Source organism: Pleuronectes platessa, chromosome 14 (assembly GCF_947347685.1).
Source record: "Pleuronectes platessa chromosome 14, fPlePla1.1, whole genome shotgun sequence".
In the NCBI taxonomy this organism is placed as follows: Eukaryota; Metazoa; Chordata; class Actinopteri; order Pleuronectiformes; family Pleuronectidae; genus Pleuronectes; species Pleuronectes platessa.
In genome coordinates this window covers 24,982,617-25,005,403 of record NC_070639.1, presented here as the reverse complement: position 1 = coordinate 25,005,403, position 22,787 = coordinate 24,982,617, and the positions used below count along the sequence as shown (strand labels likewise).

The window sequence follows — 22,787 nt, the reverse complement described above, 5'->3', positions numbered from 1 at the left end:
AAACTTTGGGCACTTGACTATATGTTTCTGGATCTGTGTCATTCTTAACATAGGTTTTTGCATCATATTTGCAAATGTACACTGCCTTTCCTTCTACATTGGCTGGGATGAAATGTCTCCACACATGAGATAGTGCATGTGGAATTGCTCTGTAGAATAAGATGAGAAAAAAGCATTAAAAAAAACACTAATGCAATGCTAGAGATGTAAAAAGTTGGCCAAACAGTTGGAATCGTCTTTAAAAATATTTTACAATTGATGGATTAATTAATAGAAATAGGCTAGAGGAACAGATGAACAATCCTCAATCAGCATGTTAATATATTTTCCCAAGTAATATCATCGAAACTTACCTGACTAGTCCTTCACACTACAGCAGGCCTCAATAGCTCTGCTGTAGAGTGAAGGATGCTGGGAATTATCTGCACAAGTGATGGAGAAATGCACAGTGGAGGGTGGAAATTCAACGTGCAGCTTGTGCTACATTCCATACATCTTTAAAATAGAGTTTTGAATGATGTTTTTATTGCTTAGCGTTTAATTTGCGTACATTTGTTTTTTTTCAAAATTCCCCAAATTCCCAAGCTGAATATTCCTATGGAACGTTTACGGAAAGTTTACGGAATTTACCTGAAAATGTTCCACCCCTTTGCAACCCTACCTATGACACAATCACACACACACAAACACACCTACACACACACTTTACCACCATGTCACGTTCATACAGCTTATGAAAGAGTTTTCATAGATCACACTTTGTCCAGAGCACTTTAATGACACATTGCTTCATAATGAAAGGTCACCAGCAAAAGAAGGAATAAAGATCTTTGAAATGCAGTCGTATTCTACTTTATTTAAAGATGTTAGTATTTGAGACACTGACTTTCAACACCGTACAGTTTACAACTTCTGAAATATTGATGCTCATTTTGTGACCTTTAGGAACTGAATCAATACAAATACAGTGACACTAATATGACTCCCTGTAAAGATGCTGTTGGATGGTGTTAAGGAAGCTGGTACATCTCATCATCACTGCAGGTAAAAGACCTGACATCAGATCACAGTGTAGATATTTTAATGGGATTCGACCTGGAACAACAAATGTTTGAGGTGTTTGGAGATTTCTTTCATTTTCAGTCCGTATATAAATGGATTAAGAAGAGGATGATACACCATTATTTGTAATGTCAATACGAAACGGGCAAGTTTTGGTATATCTGATTCCAAACGAACTACAATGACGTCATACGCAACAAAACCGGAAAGGTTGATAAGAACCAGCAGGTGAGGTAAACAGGTCTGTAGAGCTTTTGTCCTCGTTGTTTTAAACCTTCTGTTAGTGACGATGAGTATCCTGATGTATGTAAAAACTATGAAGAGCATCGGGAGAAGACAAATATTCACTAACACAAACACTCCATAAATGGACAGAGCCACTGAGGGCACACATTGAAGTTTGAAAATGGACGTGTTGCAGAAGAGGCCTTGCATACTGTAGTGACAGATCTTTACATTAATATACAATAAAACTGATATTCCAAGTTCACAAGCAGGAACAAACCAAGCTGTGAAGAGACAGACTTTTACAGTTGTCTTCCTCATGATGGTTGAATATTGCAGAGGTTTACATATGGACACATATCTGTCATAAGCCATGGCCGACAACAATAGAAACTCTGACGTGGTCATAGTGTAATACACAGCAGATTGAAACTGACAAAGTGGGAAAGTCGTGATCTGTTCTTCAGATAAGAAGTCGATCAAAAGCTTGGGGTAGATTGTTGTGCTGTAAAGAATAGAGTTGATTAACAAAGCTGCAATGAAGATGTACATCGGCTCATGGAGGTTTTCATGAATCACAATAAGATACACAATGGTGGAATTCCAACAGATTATTATAATATATAGTACAAACATGACCACAAAATACAAATGTCTGTATTTCTGCAACTCCACATGTCCATCGAAAGTTATATACGTTACATTGACTTCATCATCCATCAGGCTTCTGAAAAACAGAGTGAATCAGTAACAAGTGCAGATCATACAACAGCCGTTCATAAAGATCCTGTAACAAGTCTCCCTGAGAGGAGTTCAGGAGCCTGTGGCCTGTAGGAGATTCACTCACAGACTCCAGAGGCACAGACAGTGGAGGGCTGCACTCTGGCTTTTTATCAGACTGCTTCACCCTCCATGAATCTCATTAAACTCTCCAACAACATGTCAACAACTTCAGAAAACTCCAGGGTCCTGGACCCAGAGGTTTTGTTCCTGTTGACCTCCTCTTCTTAGTTTCTACACATTGTTTTCTAATGTTTCAAATCAAATCAGATCAAAGTTTATCGTCACATGCACCAAATAGCTTAGTGTCATCGAACAGTAGCTTTCTTATGACCTGAAGGGAAGTACAACATAAAAATAAATAATATATATCATATAACATTTAATCTAAAAACATCTAACATATAACATAGTACAACAATTTAAATTTAAATGAAGGCTAGCAGCAGTTTACAGGGTGAAGGAATATAAAATTAAATAATATGCATATATGTTTAGTAAGTAAGTGTAGTTGTATGAATGGGGGAGAAGAATGTACATGGTGATGGCGACTGTTCAGTGGGTCAGTGTTGGTTGTTCAGAAGCCTAATGGCCTGGGGGGGGAAGAAGCTGTTTGTTAGTCTGGTAGTCCGTACTCGGATGCTCTGGAAACGTCTGCCAGACGGCAGCAGTGTGAGAAGTCCACAGCCTGGGTGGCTGTGGTCCTTGATGATCTTCCGTGCTTTTCTCAGGCATCTTGTGTTGTAGATGTCTTGCACGGAAGGGAGATGGCAGCCGATGATGCGCTCTGCTGTCCTCACCACCCTCTGCAGGGCCTTGTGATCAGCAGCAGTGACTGTATATGAAGATGATCAGTGACTGTATATGAAGATGATCAGTGACTGTATATAAAGATCAAATTTAATAATTACATTGTACATCTCATGCTTTTATTGTGAAGGTAGAATAATGTTCCTGTGTTTCCTGGTCTTTCAATGTTTGACTTGACGACTCCTGTTGACACTCTCATGTTCTGTCAGTTTAGTTTGTTAATTTCATTCTCTGTGTTTTCTGTTTCCTGTTTTATTTTGTAGTCTCTGTTCCTTGTGGGTTGTTTCTGTCTTCACTTCCTGTCTTGGTGTTTGTCTTTCTAACTCCTCATGTGTTGCACCTGTGGCCAATTACCCCTGCCTTCCCTGTGTGTATTTAAGCCTCTGTCCTTCCCCTTGTCCTCGGTCGGATTGTCTGTTTTGCTTCCAGTTTTTCTCCAGTGTTTCTTGTGCTTGTGCTCGTTCTGGTTCCTCTGGTGGTGCTGGTGGATTATGTTCCATGTTGCTGTTCTGTTCTGTGTTCCTGTCCTGCCCTCTCCTGATCTCCTGAGCCTCGTGTAAACTTCCTTGTGCTTTTTTTTTATAGTAAATACCCTTTTTGTTAAATATATCCACTCCTGGGTCCATCTACTTCATACAACCCTGACAGTACAACCCGACCACAATATGGACTCAGCAGAGATTAGTTTTTTTCATGATCAGGTTTTTTACTTTGACTGTTTGGTAGAGGTTCAGGGTTCACCGGGAACCCAGAACAAGGCAGAGACCCTTGAGGAGATCTCGGTTATTGAATTATGGCTTAAAGATCGCCCTTGGGTGAGTCATTTTGTCCCGTACCTTGTGGAGGTGTGGGACAGACTAAAGAGACTCCGCAACCCTCAAGCCCTAGCCACAGACCTGGATGCGGGAAGCCGTTTGGTTCTGTGTGGATTTTGGAGCCTGGAAAGAGTGTCTGCTATGGGGGGCAGATGCAGAAAACCCTCACCTCTACAGCCTGCTCAGAGGAACCAGCCACCAGCCTCATTCGCTGACCGGTACCTGGGGGGCTGTTGGGCTTGTGGGGGACCCGGCAGCATCCAAAAGGCTTCTGGTGTGGATGGTGGACGTTGAAGAGGGGGAATCCACGGCAGAAGCCTCTCTCTTCAGCAGTCTGCTCAGAGGCACAAGCCACCTCCAGTCCCGACTGGGTCGCAGGCTCCAGTCCCTGTCCCGCGCCGGAGGGTCCCGGCAGACGCCACTCTGGTCCCGGCGTCGGAGGTCCTTGCGGATTTCAGCTCCAGTCCCTGTTCCACGCTGGAGGGTCCCGGCAGACTTCACTCTGGTTCCGGCTTCGGAGATCCTCCCGGTGCCAGCTCCGGTTCCTGCCCCACATCCGGGGCTGAGGTCGGAGCTCAGAACTCTGCCTTCGAGCGGCCATGGCGCCACCCACCCGAGCCCCCGGGCATGTCCCGGAGTCCCTCTTCCGGCTCCCCGCTCCTCCCTCCCTTTGCAGTTCATGTTTAGGGCCATCTGGGATCCAGCCCTTGAGGGGGGGGGACTGTCGCTGTTGCTGTGACCCTGACAGTACGTGTCTGTATGTGCGTGCATGTTTGTGTAACAGTTTAATTGTTATGTCCTTATGCTGCCCTCAGTATATGTGCTGTGATACACCTCGGCAGTTAGACAAACTCCTTCTTGACATCACGACTCTGAAGACAGTTGTCCGTTGTCCTCAGGTTTATTGACGTAAGAAAGAGTAAAACTAAAACACACAAAAGGCATAATGAATACAAACAAAATGCTTTCTCTTTAACCTTACACATACACACTATGTAAATATACTGATTCTTCAATGAAATTAATTGCTTTGTTTAACGCTACTATTTATGAATTTACTGCTGATTTACCTACATATGTTCCTGTAAACCACTGTATTTTAACATATCATCGACTATTTATTCTGTCATAGCGGAGTAGTCATTAACTATAATGACTCGATGAACTTTATGCATAAAACTGCCCAAACTAAACATTGTCACAAAAATAATCATCTGCGATCATAAGTAACAATAAAACAAATCAATACATACCAACGATGCTGTCAAAAGGCATAAGATGCAGACAGACTCAACTGGATTGGAAAACTACTGAAAACGGCGGCTCTGAGCCATGCTCTTCCTTCACTTCCTGATCATAAGTCACCTGACACGTTAAAGGAAATTTCCTGTTTCAAAATAAAACGTATAACATTTTGATTTAACCATTGTAACAAAACAGTCCTCTTATTCTTTTATTTTGATCTTTATATGAAGCTTCTGTATAATAAACAGTCCTTGTTTTCTAGTCTCAGCTGTCAATCATAACGTCTCAGCCAGTTTATATATCATAAAAACCTGAAGCAGTTTCCAGAGGGTCGTTTTCTTTGGAGGCTTCATACATGCGACCTCAGGCCTGTTCCAACACATCTCGTTTAAATCCTAACAGATCTCAACGTTGTGGTTCTGGAGGTAAAACACACTTTCCAAGGTATTCAGTAACAACCGTAATATTTTAACCAGCCGAGGCAGAATCACCACAAGCTACAACACCGTGAAACAACATTTTATTCTCCTGTATAAACCACAAGCCTGTACAACAGCTACTGTATTTATGTTTTTTATGAAAAACAGGTTTTATTCACGATGTCTAGAAGAGGATCGAAACTATGGAAGTGTTTTCACAACCTTTACCATCAAGTCGGCTCGTGTGGATGAGTAAAAGAAACAAGGTTCATTTCAAGGAGAAGCAGGAAATCAATGGATCATCCCCAGTAGATTATGGGACGTGTAGTTCCTTCACTCTTAAAGATAATTCTAATTGAATGGTTAAGGATTCATCTTGTAGCTGGTCCACCTGGTTCTGGGATTAAAAATCTTTATGAGGATTTTCTGAAATGTCAACGGAGAAAGTGATAAGAAACGTTCTTGTTGAACTGGAGACGTTGTAGAAGTTCACTGTTACGCTCTGTTGTCAAATATATCAGCGTCCAGCTCTGAACACTATGAATCCTTCATCAGTCACGTGCACTGAGAGCAGGCTGAGGGCTTTTCATCTTATTTGGCCATGAGCTGAATCACTGCTACAATGAAGTGTGCCCCAAAGAATGTTTGGGTTCAAATTTGATTGATTGCTTCGACCTGCTGACCACCTCAAGCACATCTACTATTAGAATTACTTCACTGAATTTTATACACAAGCATTTTTTTTTTTTAACAATGTTTTTTTATTTATTTCCAATACAAAACACAAAACAATACAAAACACATTGACACATACCACACAAGTTGCACAATGAAATGCAGATGAACTTCACTGCATACACATACATACAAAAAAATAAATAAATAAAGGTAAACACGCACACAAACTTACATACCAACGTAAAATAATAACAATAATAAATTAAATTAAATTAAATTAAAAAAGTCACACTTGATATGCCTACAGATAGATATAATCTACCGTTGCCTGAGAAAGTCCATTAAGGGTGCCCACACCTCTTCAAATTCCTGTGCTTTACCCTTGATTACATAGGTTAGCTTTTCTAATGTAACATACATTAACATCTCTCTAATCCAAGATTGTGTAGACGACACTTCAGTCTCTCTCCAAGATAAAGCAACCATCCTCCTGGCCTGCAGGAGGCCAAAGTTGAACAGAGTATTACGCTTAGAGTTGACAGTAAAGCAATCTGGGTATATCCCTAAAATACAAAGTTTTGCTACGCAGGGTATCTGAATACCTGTGATTTTACTTAGAGTTTGTACAACCATTTTCCAAAAAGCTACCAGTTTAGGACATTCCCATACACAATGGATCAAGGTACCTTTCTCAGTCGAACATTTCACACAAGTATCTGGAATGCCAGGGGACCATTTATTAAGGGCTATGTATGTCCTCATTAACCACTTGTGTTGTAGAAGTTTCATGCGAGTATTAATGGTTTGTGTTTGAGCTTTTATACAAGCTGTCGCCCACTCAGCTTCTTCAATATCTTCCTTAATATCTAAACTCCATGCCCTCCTTTTGTCATGACTAGATTCCTCATCATGTGAGACAAGTACTGTATATAATAAAGAGATTTGGCGTTTCCCATTCATGTGTTTTAACACAATATCCTCAAGGCAGGACAGCGGCGGTTCTTTTGTGTTCTGATGACACTTTGATGAAATGAAGTGCTTCAATTGTAAGTATTTAAAAAAGTGTTTCTTTGGAATTGAATATTTCAAACAAAGGTCGTTAAATGTTAGTAAAGTGCCCTGAACATATAAGTCTCCAATTTTTTGCACCCCCCTGTCGGCCCAAACCTGAAAACCACCATCTGCCCGGCCAGGAGTGAACTGCACATTACTCCAAATAGGTGAAAATTGAGAGATGGGAGGTGTATCACCAACATGTCTATGAGCTTTGAACCATATATCAATAGAGTTTTTAAGGAAGGGATTAGGTTTAGGCTTAGTGGGAGCTTAGATATTGATGCTTGCTCAATATGAACCCATGCTGGGGGGGAATGTGTTACAAAATAAAACATAACACTGCGTAGCTGAGCGGCCCAGTAATACCACTGTAAACTGGGCATCTGTAATCCACCCCTATCATATGGCAAATACAGTAATCTGAGTCTTATTCTAGGTTTTCGGTTGTTCCAGATAAACCTACAGAATGCATTATTAATTTCTTTAAAAAAGGATTTTGGCAGTGGCATTGGAAGTGATTGAAACAAATATAAGAATTTCGGCAAGATAGTCATTTTAATTATGTTGATCCGGCCAATCAATGATATTGGCAATGTTGTCAATTTTTCAAGTAAATCTTGTATCTCTCTCATCAACGGGTCATAGTTTGCTTGAACAACTGTATTAATTTGGGGGGTAATCTTAATTCCAAGATAGGTAAAGCCTTCCCTCGCATTAGAAAAAGGTGTTGTTAAAGCTGGATTAGTTCTTTCATCTTTATTCAGGAAAAGTATAGAAGATTTTGCATTATTGATACTGTATCCAGAGAACTGACCGAATCTATTAATTAAATGTAATAATGTCTGGACACTGTTTGATAAGTTTGACAGAAAGACAATCACATCATCTGCATATAACGATATCCTATGTTCATGATCACCGATTGTCAGGGGTGGACTGGGACAAAAATTCAGCCCTGGCATTGTCTGTCCAGACCAGCCCACTACATTATCAGCGGACACCACATAGAAGTCCCAAATCTCGCGGCGTCTTCTCTCATGCATACTACTGTTACCACCTAGCTCAAAGATGGCAACAAGAACACACAAACCTCTCAAGCCAAAAGTACATTTATTTAACTCCAAATCAAGATAGCTCTAACTACGTAGTGGGATGTGTGAAATATGTTACGCGTCAGTGGTGTTAACGGTGTTTGGATGTGTGAAAATAAGGTGTGATGTATGTTGTAAGGTACAGAAGCAAAGAAAAACAAAGGCTGAGGGCCCCATGCCCCTGGAAGCAGCCTTTAGATCTGCAGCTGAAGCCCAGCCCAAAAGGGCAGGCCCAGGGTGACGCCCCTGCCAGCTCTACCTGTGTCTGGAAAACAACTCCTCAGGCTCTCACATGTCAAGTGGTCAACCTGAGAAGGATATGGATACATTATAATGTCTCTAATCATCACAAATTAAGTATGATTTCATAAAACATAAAAAATGATAAACTCACCAGACTAGAGGAGACTCAACAGACATGGTACAGTGAAGGCAGAGAGTGGAGGCAGACAGAGAGCAAGTCCTCGAACATGGACAGAGGGTGAACAACTCCTCAGGCTCTCACATGTCAAGTGGTCAACCTGAGAAGGACATGGCTACATTATAATGTCTCTAATCATCACAAATTAAGTATGACTTCATAAAACATAAAAAATGATAAACTCACCAGACTAGAGGAGACTCAACAGACAAACTTTGGTACAGTGAAGGCAGAGAGTGGAGGCAGACAGAGAGCAAGTCCTCGAACATGGACAGAGGGGGAACAACTCCTCAGGCTCTCACATGTCAAGTGGTCAACCTGAGAAGGACATGGATACTAGAGATGAGCCGGATACTCGGCTGAAACGAGTATCCGGTACGGATAAAGCACTTTTGCCGAGCACGAGTATTATACGAGTAATACGAGTCATTATCTGTGCTCGGACTGAATGAAAATCCTCACACAGCGTCACAGCGCTCCTCCCCTTCACACACCGCTCTGCTCACTCACTCACAGAACAGCTCTCTGTCTCTCAGTCACTCAGGTTCGCGGGTCTTTTCCGTTAACGTTTAGGGTTTCTTCAGCTTGAAGTTTGTTTTTATTTCAGTTTGTACTTACTTATTAACCAGTAGAGTTCTGTTAAACGTGGGTTCGTTCAGACGTGGTGCTGGTAGAAAGCGACTCGCGTTCGACTCTGCCTGTCGGAGATTTTTTTTAATTTTTTTTTTAAACAGTTTTTTTTTTTTTACTTTAACGGTTTAAACTTTTTTTAAACCGTCAGTTGGCTCTAACCAGTTTTATTTTACTTCACGCACTGAGTGTCTGACAAGTTCTAGGTAGTAGTGGTATAAAAAATATTACAAATTAAGCTACACACACACACACACACTCCCCCTCTCTCTCTCTGTCTCTCTCTTACTCACTTACACACACACACACACACACACACACACATACACACACACACACACCTGGTGTGGAAATAAATTAAAAAAAATTCAAAGTTAAAAAAGAAAGTTATGTTGAGTATGAAAACACTTGTTATTACATTTCACTTCATAATTGCAACAGCATGTGTTGTATTCATTGTTACAAAACTTGTTCTGTAAATAGTTCGTTTGCTATTGTGATCAAAATCATTGATCTGAAGCTCAATGCTGATGCTGTCCTGTAATAGTTTTCTAATCAGCAATAAATATAACAATTTCTGATCAACCCATATCAATTGCATGCTTAAAATAACATACTGGTTAAAGCCCCGCCCATTTCAAGACAACCCGGCCCACTTCCGGGTTAAATCACACCCACTTCCGGGTTAGGCCCCGCCCACTCCGAGTACGGATACGGATACAGATAATTGATATGGTTAACAGATACAGATACAGATACAGATAATGCTGTACTCGCTCATCCCTAATGGATACATTATAATGTCTGAAAAATAAAGAAAATGTTTTCCTCTGTCCCGCACCTAGAGTTGAGAACTTTTTGGATGTGTGTTTCTTTTAAAACCTTTTGAAAATTATTATAATTATGAAGTATGAATTTATAAATAAAAAAATACATGATAAACTTACCAAATTCTAACAGTGGTCCCAAATGTCCACATATAAAACAGAGGGAGAACGACTCCTCAAATATATCACATCAACCTGTAATGGAGAATAATTGATCATTTAGTGCAGTGATTTTCAACCAGTGTGCCGCGGCACACTAGTGTGCCGTGAGAGATCGTCAGGTGTGCCGTGGGAAATTATCTAATATCTAGTGTTACCGACATCTGCACATCGGTAATAAACTTGACTTTCACCGATATCATTGGTATTTGTGGTTAAACCACTGGGCACGTGCCGCGGCTGGGGGAGCAGTCGCCCCGTCGCCCTCCTCTCCACGCCTCCGGAGACTCGGCGTGCGGCACGCCTCAACGTTTTTTATGGGGGGGAGGTCCTCTTCTGCGGTGCCTCACGGCTTCAGTGGTGCGGGGGCTTTCTTTCTCTTGGACCGTGGGGTGGTGTCTCCCGCCGGTGCGGAAGGCGGGCCGTTGGAGGGGACCGGGTACGGCGGTCGGCGGCGGCGGCGACTCTGGACGCGTGTCGGGACCTTCTCGCGGATCACCTCAGCTACGGCGCCCGCTAGGGGAACCCTCCGTTCGCGCGGGGGTCCCCCCTGGCGGTGCGCCTCAGCTGGCGCCTAGCAGCTGACTCTGGTGCGAACCAGGGGAATCCGACTGTTTAATTAAAACAAAGCATCGCGAAGGCCCACGGTTGGTGTTGACGCGATGTGGTTTCTGCACAGTGCTCTGAATGTCAAAGTGAAGAAATTCAATGAAGCGCGGGTAAAAGGCGGAAGTAACTATTGGCACTCAAAACAGGTCAATCTGCTTTAGACAGGGTTAAAATGTCCTGTTTTAAATGATCCTTGTGGTATTTTGACCAAAATATGTTACAGACATTTCATTAAGACCCCAAGGAACCATATCAACTGTGATAAAATGGGTATAATATGTCTCCGTTAAATAAAGTTTAGTTAAATCAAAGATTGTTTCATAAATCTGATTCAATACCTCATTAAAAGGTAAGAGTAATAAAGGGCTGAAATAATTTAAAATAGTGCTTTTTAATACATTTAGAAACTATATTACTAAGTATATGTATTATATGTACTGTGTTAGGCCATAGAGTGTCATTTTGTGTCATTTTGGTTGGTGGTGTGCCCCAGGATTTTGTAAATGTAAAAAATGTGCCGCGGCTCAAAAAAGGTTGAAAATCACTGATTTAGTGTATATGATCACACCATTAAGGATCAACACATAAGCACTCTCATCTCTATTTACAGCTCAGAAAGTTGACTGTTGCAGCTCTTAGCTAGCTTAGCTGAATCATCTGAACAATAATAACCCATAATATCACAATTCGGCATATTAAAACAAAATCAAAAACGTTTTCTACTTTGTTTTGGACATGTCTCAAAAATGTAGCCTAGCCAGCCCCAGGCCAACGTTACTCACCATGTCTGCCTCCACTCGCTCATCATGGTCGAGTCCTCCTCGCTCGTCTCCCGGCGCACCTGCTGCTGCTGGGCTGGTGAACCCGGCACCAAACAGGTCCGTCAGTTTGGCACATGTAGCAGCCTCCACCTCCAGAGACTTCAGCTTTTTTTTCCGATGCTTCTCAGCGCCACCCGGGCGTTTTTTACTCTTATTATCCATTTTAAGTTTCTGTCTCAGCAGCAGCCCGTCCCGCGACTCCCCCCGCCAATGCCATGAGGTCCTGCCCCACCCTGGTTTGTGTTGTGATTGACAGCACTGTCCGGGCTCTCTGAGCCTGTCAGCCCATGATTGATTGACAATGACAAACAATAGACCAATAATATGTGTCGATGCTGGCAACACACTGCCAGCCCTCTGTAGCCAATTGGCCGGCCCAATTGGAGGGAATTTAGAGAGGAAGAAGAGAAAAGAAAGAAAAAAAACTGAGCGGACCAGACCGGCCCACATTTGGTCAACGGCCCACCGGGACGATGCCCGGTATGCCAGATGGCCAGTCCACCCCTGCCGATTGTTATTCCTGATAAATTGGCTTCGGCTCTAATGGACATGGCTAAAGGCTCAATGGCCAAAATAAACAATAGTGGGGAGAGAGGACAGCCCTGACGAGTTGGCCTCTCTAGCGTTAACGGGTTTGATAAGTTGTTATTCGTCATTACTCGTGATGTAACAAATTGAACAAATAATGCCACTCAATTCTATCAAACGCTTGTCTAGCATCTAGAGATAACAGCGCTGTATCCCTGGTATTATTTTTAGAGTGGATTATGTTGAGAACCCTTCTTATGTTATGAAATCCCTGACGAGTCTGTACGAACCCATTCTGATCACTGTGCAAAAAGGGATATGTGGATCTAGCCTTTTAGCCAGAACTTTACACAATATATTGATGTCCACTCCCATAAGACTAATAGGTCTGTATGAGGAACAATCAGTCTGTATTTTCCCAGGTTTCAAAATAAGGATTATTGTAGCGGGTCTTAAAGTTGGTGGTAATATACCATTATTAAATGACTCGTTAAACATATCCAAAAGTGGTGTCAACAACTGCTTCTGGAAGGTTTTATAGAACTCTATTGGTAGGCCATCAGGCCCTGGAGCTTTGCCTGAGTTAATACTTTTAGCGGCCTGCAATAGCTCTTCCATTGTTATGTCCTTATCCAGGTCCTCTTTAACCTCTTCTGTGAGCGTTTTAAACTGAAGCTGATTAAGAAAAGTATCTCTATAAGCGGGCGTGGGGGAGCATTCTGACCTGTACAGTGATTGATAGAATTCCTTAAATGTATTATTAATATCTTGAGGATCGTTTGATATTTCCCCTGATTGAACAGTTATGCCATTTATGGCTCTTTCATATTGTATTTTTTTAATTCTCCAAGCTAACAGTTTGCCGGCCTTTTCCCCCTGGTCATAAAAGGCTTGATTCAACCAGAGTAAGCTTTTTGCTGCTTTATCAGATGTTAATTTATTGTATTCCGTTCTTAAAATTAGTAACCGTTTTTGTTTTTCAGGATCATCTTTATTATTTATATCTATTTCCAAAGATTTTATTTGCTTCTCTAATTCATTAAGGTCTGCTTTTTGTTTCTTGTTTTTAGTACTAGTAAAACTAATTATTTGCCCTCTAATATACACCTTGAAGGCTTCCCATCTTATGCATGCGTTTGTTTGGTTAGTGTTAGTCTGAAAGTAGACGTCAATCTTATCTTCTAGATATTTAACAAATTCAGGATTTTTAAGCCACCTCATTTGTAGACGCCAGTTAGGGGGAGATTGTTGAAGTTTCTCCAATTGAACAGATATAGAAATGGGGGAGTGATCACTAATGACTATACAGTCATACCAACAATTCTTAATTTTGGATACCAGTTCTTGTGATACTAAAAAATAATCAATGCGAGACCTGGACTTATGTATTCCTGAATAGCATGAGTATTCCAAATTATCTGGGTTAAGTTTTCTCCAGATTTCAGATAGGTTTAAGTCCGTGATATATTGTAAAATTGTTTTTCTAGATTGTTTTTTGTGGGGATCACTTTTTGTAGAGCGGTCTACCGACGGGTTCAAAGTGCAATTGAAATCCCCACCAATAATGTTCAGGCCATACAATGAACACAAGGTTAAGAAGAAATTATCAAAACATTTAGGGTTGTCCTCATTAGGACCATATATGCTGACCAAATTCAATGCGAGAGACATGATCCTACCCTGGGCGATTACAAACCTCCCTTGGGGGTCCTGGATTGTATTAGTAAGTTGAAAAGGAATTGTTTTGTGAATAAGAATTAGTACCCCCCTAGCGCAATTGTTATATGTGGCATGTATAACTTGACAAGGCCACCTACGTTGTACTTGTTTAATTTCAGTAATGGTTATATGAATTTCCTGAAGAAAAATGATTTGAGAATGTAGGTTTTTAAGTCTGTTCATTACCTGTTTCAGTTTAGTTAGCGTATTGAGTCCCCTGACATTCCAGCTTGTAAACCTTAAATCAGACAGTTTTGAACTTTCCATGTTGTTACAACTAGTGCAGTGAGATACATGACCATGTTGAGTGTGACAGAAAATAAAATAGAATAAATTAAAATAATAACAACTGAACTAGACATATAAAAACACTTAACCTTTGAAATCCCGCCCCCCCCTCCCCTTACTTAAACTAAACGATGTGAGGACAAGAACCATTCCACACTAATGAGGAGTGGTTTAACTGTAGGCACTTCCCTCAGACAGCCCACATACTCCCCCCCCCCAGCTCTGCATCCCGAACATTCAAACACTTACTGTCCTAGAATGATAAATATTAAGCATAATATTATAAACGCTTCTTGGTTTGACTGCCTCAGCAGCCTGAGTCAAATAAACGAGCACATCAGCCTATAGTAGGTGCATAAAATAAAGTGCCCACCAAATATGGTAGTAGTAGCTCTGCAAATAATTAAAATAAATTAGAAAGTACAAAATGTATATAAAAATAACTTAACGGAACCTGTAATAAGCTACAGTGCACCTATATTGTCCATATCAGACCTTTTGTAATTACCTATGCTCCTCGGCGTTTAGAAGTTTAGGAGTTTGGGGAAAAGTTCTCAGCTTCTTCTGGTGTGGAGAAATGGATGATCTTTCCATTATGTAGAGCCCTCATCTTGCAAGGCCGTAGGGTGAATCCCCGAAAAGTTCCAGCTTCAATGAACATTTTCCTCGCTGCATTAAATGGGCTCCGTGCTTTCATGGTTTCCGCTGATACATCTTGAGCAAAGAAGATTTTGTGACCATCGTGAGTGAGCGAGCGTTGTTTGGATGTGTTGAGGACAAACTCACGGTCTTGGAATAGTAGGAAACGAATGATTACAGCTCTATTCTGATCTGGTCTTGGTCTTGCCAGAGTGCGGTGCGCTCTATCCAAGGTGAGCAACTTGGCGCCGTCGAGTCCCAACCAGACCGGCAACATGTGCTGGATGTAATCAATCATGGGCTGGGTCTTTTCAGCATTTTCGGGGAGCCCTACCAGCCTTAAGTTCTTCCTCCGGGCACGATTTTCCAGATCTTCCGTCTTGGACTCCAAATAGGCGATGCGTTTAACGGCGTCAGTCATCTCCTTGTTCACACTCTGCAGGCCGTCTTCGGTGTCTCCTATGCGCTCTTCGGCCTCCGAGAGCCGCTTAGCATTGTTGGTGATGTCTTGTTGGAGGTCCGCAAAACTCTTTTGCACAGCATCGACAGAGCTATTCATCACAGCTATGCGTCTCTCCACGTTATCGAGTTTTGCCCCGAAGCCATCAAGGGTGCTTATCTTGCTGTTAATCGCGGTGACAGTGGTGCGAAGTGACTATAGCTCTTTAAGGACCTCAGCTAGGTCACTCCGTGGGCTGCTCGGCTCGTCAGCAACATCGGTTACCGGAGTAGCTTTGGTTTTCTGAGAGCCACGGCATCTGGAGCTGCTCTCGCAGTCTTTAAGTGTCGTTTGTTTAGACATCTTTTAGAAGTAATTATAAGCGTTAATAACTAGGACTTTGTAAACTTTTAGCAGAGCTGTGAGGAGACCCCACTCTAAGCTGCCATCTTGGTCCGCGGCTCCCATACACAAGCATTTGATGAGAAACGACTTCTTCAGGGTCAGTAATAAAACATCATGTTGGATTATGTCGACTCTTTCCCTCTGGACGACACAGTGTGTGTGTAACGTCCCATGAGGCTGTGACCACTGGCTGATAATTAGGTGTTTACAGAGCGGCTGTAATCAGCTCCCCCGACTCTCAAGGTCGACTTCTGAGCACGTATTACTACACATCATCACAGCATCTTGTTTATTGTAAACTGCTTGTTTCATAGTTACTTCATGGACACACAGAATTCTTGGGTCACTTTGAGGGATGTTACCCTGACCAACCTACTGATAAATCAGTAAAGTAGAGTAAACTCAGCTTTGTTCACTACTCTTTGGTCTGGAATGTGTCCCTAATGGCAGCCTATGACACAATCACACACACACACACACACACACACACACACACACACACACACACACACACACACACACACTTTACCACCATGTCACGTTCATACAGCTTATGAAAGAGTTTTCATAGATCACACTTTGTCCAGAGCACTTTAATGACACATTGCTTCATAATAAAAGGTCACCAGCAAAAGAAGGAATAAAGATCTTTGAAATGCAGTCGTATTCTACTTTATTTAAAGATGTTAGTATTTGAAACACTGACTTTCAACACCGTACAGTTTACAACTTCTGAAATATTGATCCTCATTTTGTGACCTTTAGGAACTGAAACAATACAAATACAGTGACACTATTTTGTCTACCTGTAAAGATGCTGTTGGATGGTGTTAAGGAAGCTGGTACATCTCATCATCACTGCAGGTAAAAGACCTGACATCAGATCACAGTGTAGATATTTTAATGGGATTCGACCTGGAACAACAAATGTTTGAGGTGTTTGGAGATTTCTTTCATTTTCAGTCCGTATATAAATGGATTAAGAAGAGGATGATACACCATTATTTGTAATGTCAATATGAAACGGGCAAGTTTTGGTATATCTGATTCCAAACGAACTACAATGACATCATAAGCAACAAAACCGGAAAGGTTGATAAGAACCAGCAGGTGAGGTAAACAGGTCTGTAGAGCTTTTGTCCTCGTTGTTTTAAACCTTCTGTTAGTGACGATGAGTATCCTGATGTATGTAAAAAGTATGAAGAGCATCGGGAGAAGACAAATATTCACTAACAGAAACACTCCATAAATGGACAGAGCCACTGAGGGCACACATTGAAGTGTGAAAATGGACGTGTTGCAGAAGAGGCCTTTCAGAGTGTTGTGACAGATCTTTACATTAATATACAATACAACTGATATTCCAAGTTCACAAGCAGGAACAAACCAAGCTATGAAGAGACAGACTTTTACAGTTGTCTTCCTCATGATGGTTGGATATTGCAGAGGTTTACATATGGACACATATCTGTCATAAGCCATGGCCGACAACAATAGAAACTCTGAACCGGTCATAGTGTAATACACAGCAGATTGAAAGAGACAACGTGGGAAAGTCGTGATCTGTTCTTCAGATAAGAAGTCGATCAAAAGCTTGGGGTAGATTGTTGTGCTGTAAAGAATAGAGTTGATTAACAAAGCTGCAATGAAGATGTACATCGGCTCATGGAGGTTTTTATGAATCACAATAAGATACACAATGATGGAATTCCAACAGATTATTATAATATATAATGCAAACATGACCACAAAATACACATATCTGTATTTCTGCAACTCCACATGTCCATCGAAAGTTATATACGTTACATTGACTTCATCATCCATCAGGCTTCTGAAAAACAGAGTGAATCAGTAACAAGTGCAGATCATACAACAGCCGTTCATAAAGATCCTGTAACAAGTCTCCCTGAGAGGAGTTCAGGAGCCTGTGGCCTGTAGGAGATTCACTCACAGACTCCAGAGGCACAGACAGTGGAGGGCTGCACTCTGGCTTTTTATCAGACTGCTTCACCCTCCATGAATCTCATTAAACTCTCCAACAACATGTCAACAACTTCAGAAAACTCCAGGGTCCTGGACCCAGAGGTTTTGTTCCTGTTGACCTCCTCTTATTAGTTTCTACACATTGTTTTCTATTGTTTTTATGACTCTGTGCTTATTTAGTTTTTCGTGCCTGTTTTATCTTAAGATCAGCTTCAGGTGAATATCTTCAGATTTGAACTCAAGAGGAACTGATTAGACTTTTGTGATTAAAGGTCAAAAGATCAAGGTCACGTGACCTTTTGTTCTTGTGAACATGATGTATAAGGAGTTAAAGGATATCAGGAATCTGCGCAGCCATCACTGTCTGGTTTCGATCGGCCACCAAACAGGAACAGACAGCAACAGACAGTCTGGTCTGCAGACTGCTCCCCTATCCAGGACCTGGACAGAGTCAGGAAACATCACTGCAGACCCATCACATCTAGTTCCATCTCCTCCCCTCTGGGAGGCGCTAAAGAGCTCTGAGAGCTACCAGACAGCAGAACAGCTTGTTTCCTCTTGCCTATTATTGTCATGTTGTGTTTTATGTTCATGTAAACATACTTTTGCATGTGTAATTATATTTATTTTCTTACTTAGTTGTTAAATGTTTGCTTAACCTTGTGCTGCTTTTTTCACCTTGTTCTTTATGGTTTATTGTCTATTTATGTACGTTGAGAGCAACAGAAAAAACTGAGTCAACTTCCTTGTATGTGTACGAATACATGGCCAACATCGCAATTTAGTAGCTTCTACAGAAATCAAGAGCATTTAGATTCCCTCAGGTCCAAACAGTCGGCTATAGCCAACCTGCTGGGCGTCTCAGCAATGGGAGCTCTGGTCAGGTCCCGGTTAATGAACATCTCACAGATGGATGCCCCCTCCCAGTTCTTCTTTGGGTTGGAGCAGAGAAATGGACAATGGAAGACCATTCACTGTTTACAAACGGTAGCGGCTCTGAAGTCTCCGACTCGTCTGAGATCAGGAAGTGTGCTACCGGTTTCTATAGAGACCTCTTTAAGAGTGAGTGGTCAAGTAATCCAGATGTGCACAGCAGGTTTCTGATTGGTCTCCCTCAGGTAAGCAGGAGCAACAACACAAAGCTCCAGGGATAGACGGCCTTCCTGCTGATTTCTTTAAGTCCTTCTGGGACATCTTAGGACACGATCTGCTCGAGGTAGTCCACGACAGTTTACATAATGGAAGGCTACCTCTGAGCAGCGGGAGGGCCGGCATCTCCCTGCTGCCGAAGAAGGGAGACCTACAAGAGCTAAAGAACTGGAGGCCGGTCTCTCTGTTGTGCACAGATTACAGAATCCTGTCCAAAGCTCTGGCCTTCAGACTGAGGGAGTTGATGGCGTCCGTCATCCACCCTGACCAGACTTACTGTATTCCCGGCTCATAAGTAACAATGTCACTTTGGTTCGGGATGTTTTGGACCTCTCCAGTTCATTGGCAATAGAGACTGGTCTTATTTCTATAGATAAGGAAAAGGCTTTTGATCGGGTTGAACACCAGTACTTATGGCAGACTCTGGCTGCTTTTGTGTTCAACCCATGTTTTATAGCCATGATCCGGGTTTTCTATACAGACGTTGCGAGTGTTGTGAAAATAAATGGTGGGCTGAGTGCTCCTTTTAACCTCCAGAGGGGGGTGAGGCAGGGCTGCTCTCTCTCTGGCCATCGAGAGGAGGGCTGCGCCTCTAACACCAAACCTGTGACACTGGACATCGTCAGTAGGCCCATATGACGGAGCTTAGGAGGTTTGCGACTGTTTGCCAGATGTAGGCCACAAGTAAACCATAGCAACACCGCATGTAAACCAAAGGGTTCACAGGTGGCCTCAGGTATTTCTGTGCCATATTCACCATTTACCCCCTGGGCCAATTTAGGTTCTGTTGTGCAATAATAGGTAGACTTGATGTTGGCTAATTCTTAATAATCATAAAACATGATTATTAAAATAATAAAATGATTTATTAAAAATAATACAACTATATTATTAAATTATTAATGAAAAAAAGTACAATTTTCAATGCAGAATAATACAATTTGTAATTATAATTTAGAAACAACGGGGCACCACCCTGGTATCAGGGACCAACAGTCAATCTGTACAGATCAGTCTCATTTGGATCTAGTTCAATTAGAAATCTCAATATTTACTATTAAAGATTATGTAATGAACAGTTAAGGTTATGGAGATCTTGACAGTGTAGAGGTTGGCAAAATTGACTTATGCAACATTAATGAAAGAACATTTGTGAAAGAAAAACATTGATTATGAATATAATAAAGTATAAAAACTAGGGATGCACCGATTTATCGGCCGAACATCGGTAGCGGCCGATATTCGCCTCGTTAACTGATATCGGCTTATCGGTAATAAACTTGACTTTCACCGATATCATTGGCCGATGTTCATATATGTGGTAAAACCGCTGGGCACGTGCCGCGGCTGGGGGAGCAGTCGCTCCGTCGCCCTCCTCTCCGCGCCGCCGGAGGCTCAGTGTGCGGCACCGGGAGGTCCTCATCCGGTGGCACCTAACGGCGTCGCTGGTGCGGGGGCTTTCTTTCTCTTGGACCGCGGGGCGGTGTCCATCGCCGGCACAGAAGGCGGGCTGTTGGAGGGGACCGGGTACGCGGTCAGCGGCGGCCACTCTGGACGCGTGTCGGACCCTTCTCGCGGATCACCTCAGCTACGGCGACCGCTGGGGGAACCCTCTGTTCGCGCGGGGGGGGCACCCTTCGGTGCGCCTCGGCTGGCGCCTAGCAGCTGACTGAGAACTGGTGCGGACCAGGGGAATCCGACTGTTTAATTAAAACAAGCATCGCGAAGGGCCACGGTGGGTGTTGACGCGATGTGATTTCTGCCCGACACTAAAAACAGGTCAAACTGAGGAGGGCTTGTTAAGTTCTCTTGACTCACGCAGTGTAACTTGGCGTAAAAAGTATGAGCGTAGCGTCTGTTTAAGTACTTTATTCTCATGTGCACCGGCTCTATTCATCCGTCTCATGCACAGGTAACAAGGGAACTGACAACACACGTCATACACACAGAAGCCGTAACACATCTAATAAACGGCCAATACTGCTACCGTAAATCAATGAGAAGAGCGTTCTCTATAATGCTACTTTAACAGGGCTGTTTTAGACAGGGTAAAAAGGTGCTGTTTTAAATTATCCTTGTGGTATTTTGACCAAAATATGTTACAGTCATTTTATTAAGATCCCAAGGAACCATTTCAACTTGCGGTAAAATGGGCCTAATATGTCTCTGTTAAATAAAGTTGAGTTAAATCAAAGATTGTTTCATAAATCTGATTCAATTTGTGCTCATTAAAAGATAAGAGTGATGAAGGGCTGAACATTTTTTAAATAGTGCTTTTAAATAATTATTTAATTATTTTTCTGGCACAAAAGGGTGAATGAATAACAACAAAAAGAAAATAAACAAATATCGGTATCGGCTATCGGCCAGATTGTTATTTTAAATATCGGTATCGGTATCGGCCAAGAATTTCCATATCGGTGCACCCCTAATAAAAACACAAATTGTAGTGTCCTGATGCAGAGTGTAGCAATTCTGCTTAAACACCAAGCTAAACCACCGTCAGAAAACACAGTAGACTGAGTAGAGTTGACTCTTTTTATCTCTTTGTTTTGTCCTTGACAAGCGGTGAAAACTGTAATATAAAAAAATACAAAACAGAACAATTATCTATATTTGCAGACATATTGCATTATGTCACAACCAGAAATAAATACAAGTGTTAACCACTATTTGTGCTTTTCAACATGTTATCATGATAAATATACACACTCACGGCCAGGGGCGCCGAAAAGGGGGGGTAAAGGAGACGGATTCTAGGGGCCCATGATGGAGGGGGGCCCAGAGAGGCCCCTAATGATGATGAAATTATAATACAGAAAAAATAATGACACTAAGTTATTAACTAACATATAATCACACATGTTTTATTTTCCATGTCCTGGTAACAATTCCTTTATTTGTTTTGGAAGCATCAACCCCTGCAGGGCCCCCCCTTCCCCCCCTTCCCCCCCTCTATTTACGTAAAATGGTTCAGTCCGACTGGATCAGCTGCAGCCGGTAGCGCACCGGCGTTTTGTCACAGACAGCGCCACAGCGGGCAAAGCGGAGGAGACAGCAGTATGCCTCAAAAATCAGGCAGCCAAAAAAGAAAGGAAAATAAATTAAGAGAGGAGAAGGAGTTGAAGGGTCGACAATATGTCACCCAGTATTTCCAAAAAAAAGGTGGGTTTGTTGTGGTGGAAAGTTATGGATATTAACTTTGTCCCTGTCTGTGGTCTATAAGCTAGCTCACTTTTCTCACCATGTTAGCTCAAGAAAACTCAGGATTTTTACATTTTACTGCTATATTAGTTAAATAATCAATCCAGTCAAACATTTATCAAGCTGTTCTTATTCAATAATAGTTGATCTCCCCTCTGTCAAAATGATGCCTCATTCTGAACAGAGTCAAGTGCACCAGAAGCTGCAGCAGCTGTCTGTCAGCCCCCAACTCCCCCTGCCCCTGAATCAGCCCCAGTGCCCCCACATCAGCAGCTGTGTGTGTTGAAATAATAATAATAATAATAATAATAATAATACATAATATAATACAAAATATAATACATTTTACTACAGTCTCAAAACAATACAAAGATGAAGGTAATTCATTAATTAAAATGAATTAAATAAAAGGCATTTTGAACAATTTTAATGGTTTAAAAAGCATAAACCCTTTTAAAAAATGAAATAGAAGACGTGCAGTAAGAACAGAGGAGAACATCTGTGGTGTGTGCAGCAGACTGGGGTGACTGCTCTCAGTCCAATCAGAGAAGTTTACATGTTGGTGACTATGCTATTACAAATAGTTATATTATAGGAAATCCTATATAATTAATGTATGTCATGTACACTCTACAGAGCCAGGTCCAGGACCCTCTTCTGGTTTGTCAGGGAGGGATGTGGAGGAAGTGGAGGAAGAGATGGAAGAGGGTACAGATGACAGTGAGAGTGCAGAAACACAGGCGACAGAGAGTGAGGGCGAAGAAGTTGAAAGGAATTCAGAG

The 22,787-nt window shown here is 41.9% G+C and overlaps 2 protein-coding genes and 1 long non-coding RNA gene across 4 annotated transcripts; all 3 read right to left on the bottom strand.

Annotated features, from left to right (window-relative positions):
* Positions 1-885: 885 nt before the first annotated feature.
* On the bottom strand, positions 886-4,000 carry LOC128455977 (olfactory receptor 13C9). The gene has a single exon (XM_053439973.1). The coding sequence runs from the start codon at positions 2,005-2,007 to the stop codon at positions 1,081-1,083; it is 927 nt and encodes a 308-aa protein (XP_053295948.1). The 5' UTR covers positions 2,008-4,000; the 3' UTR covers positions 886-1,080.
* Positions 4,001-8,276: 4,276 nt separating this feature from the next.
* On the bottom strand, positions 8,277-11,830 carry LOC128456174 (uncharacterized). Of its 2 annotated transcripts, XR_008341800.1 has the most exons (5): positions 11,610-11,830; positions 10,180-10,254; positions 8,789-8,920; positions 8,576-8,702; positions 8,277-8,489 (listed from the first exon to the last, which is right to left on the bottom strand). It is a non-coding gene; the product is annotated as an uncharacterized LOC128456174 (long non-coding RNA). The 2 variants fall into 2 exon arrangements; XR_008341801.1 differs by lacking the exon at positions 10,180-10,254.
* A 4,736-nt stretch (positions 11,831-16,566) lies between these two features.
* LOC128456089 (olfactory receptor 6N2-like) lies at positions 16,567-17,505 on the bottom strand. The gene has a single exon (XM_053440136.1). It carries the CDS (start codon positions 17,491-17,493, stop codon positions 16,567-16,569), a length of 927 nt encoding a protein of 308 aa, XP_053296111.1. The 5' UTR covers positions 17,494-17,505.
* Positions 17,506-22,787: the final 5,282 nt, after the last annotated feature.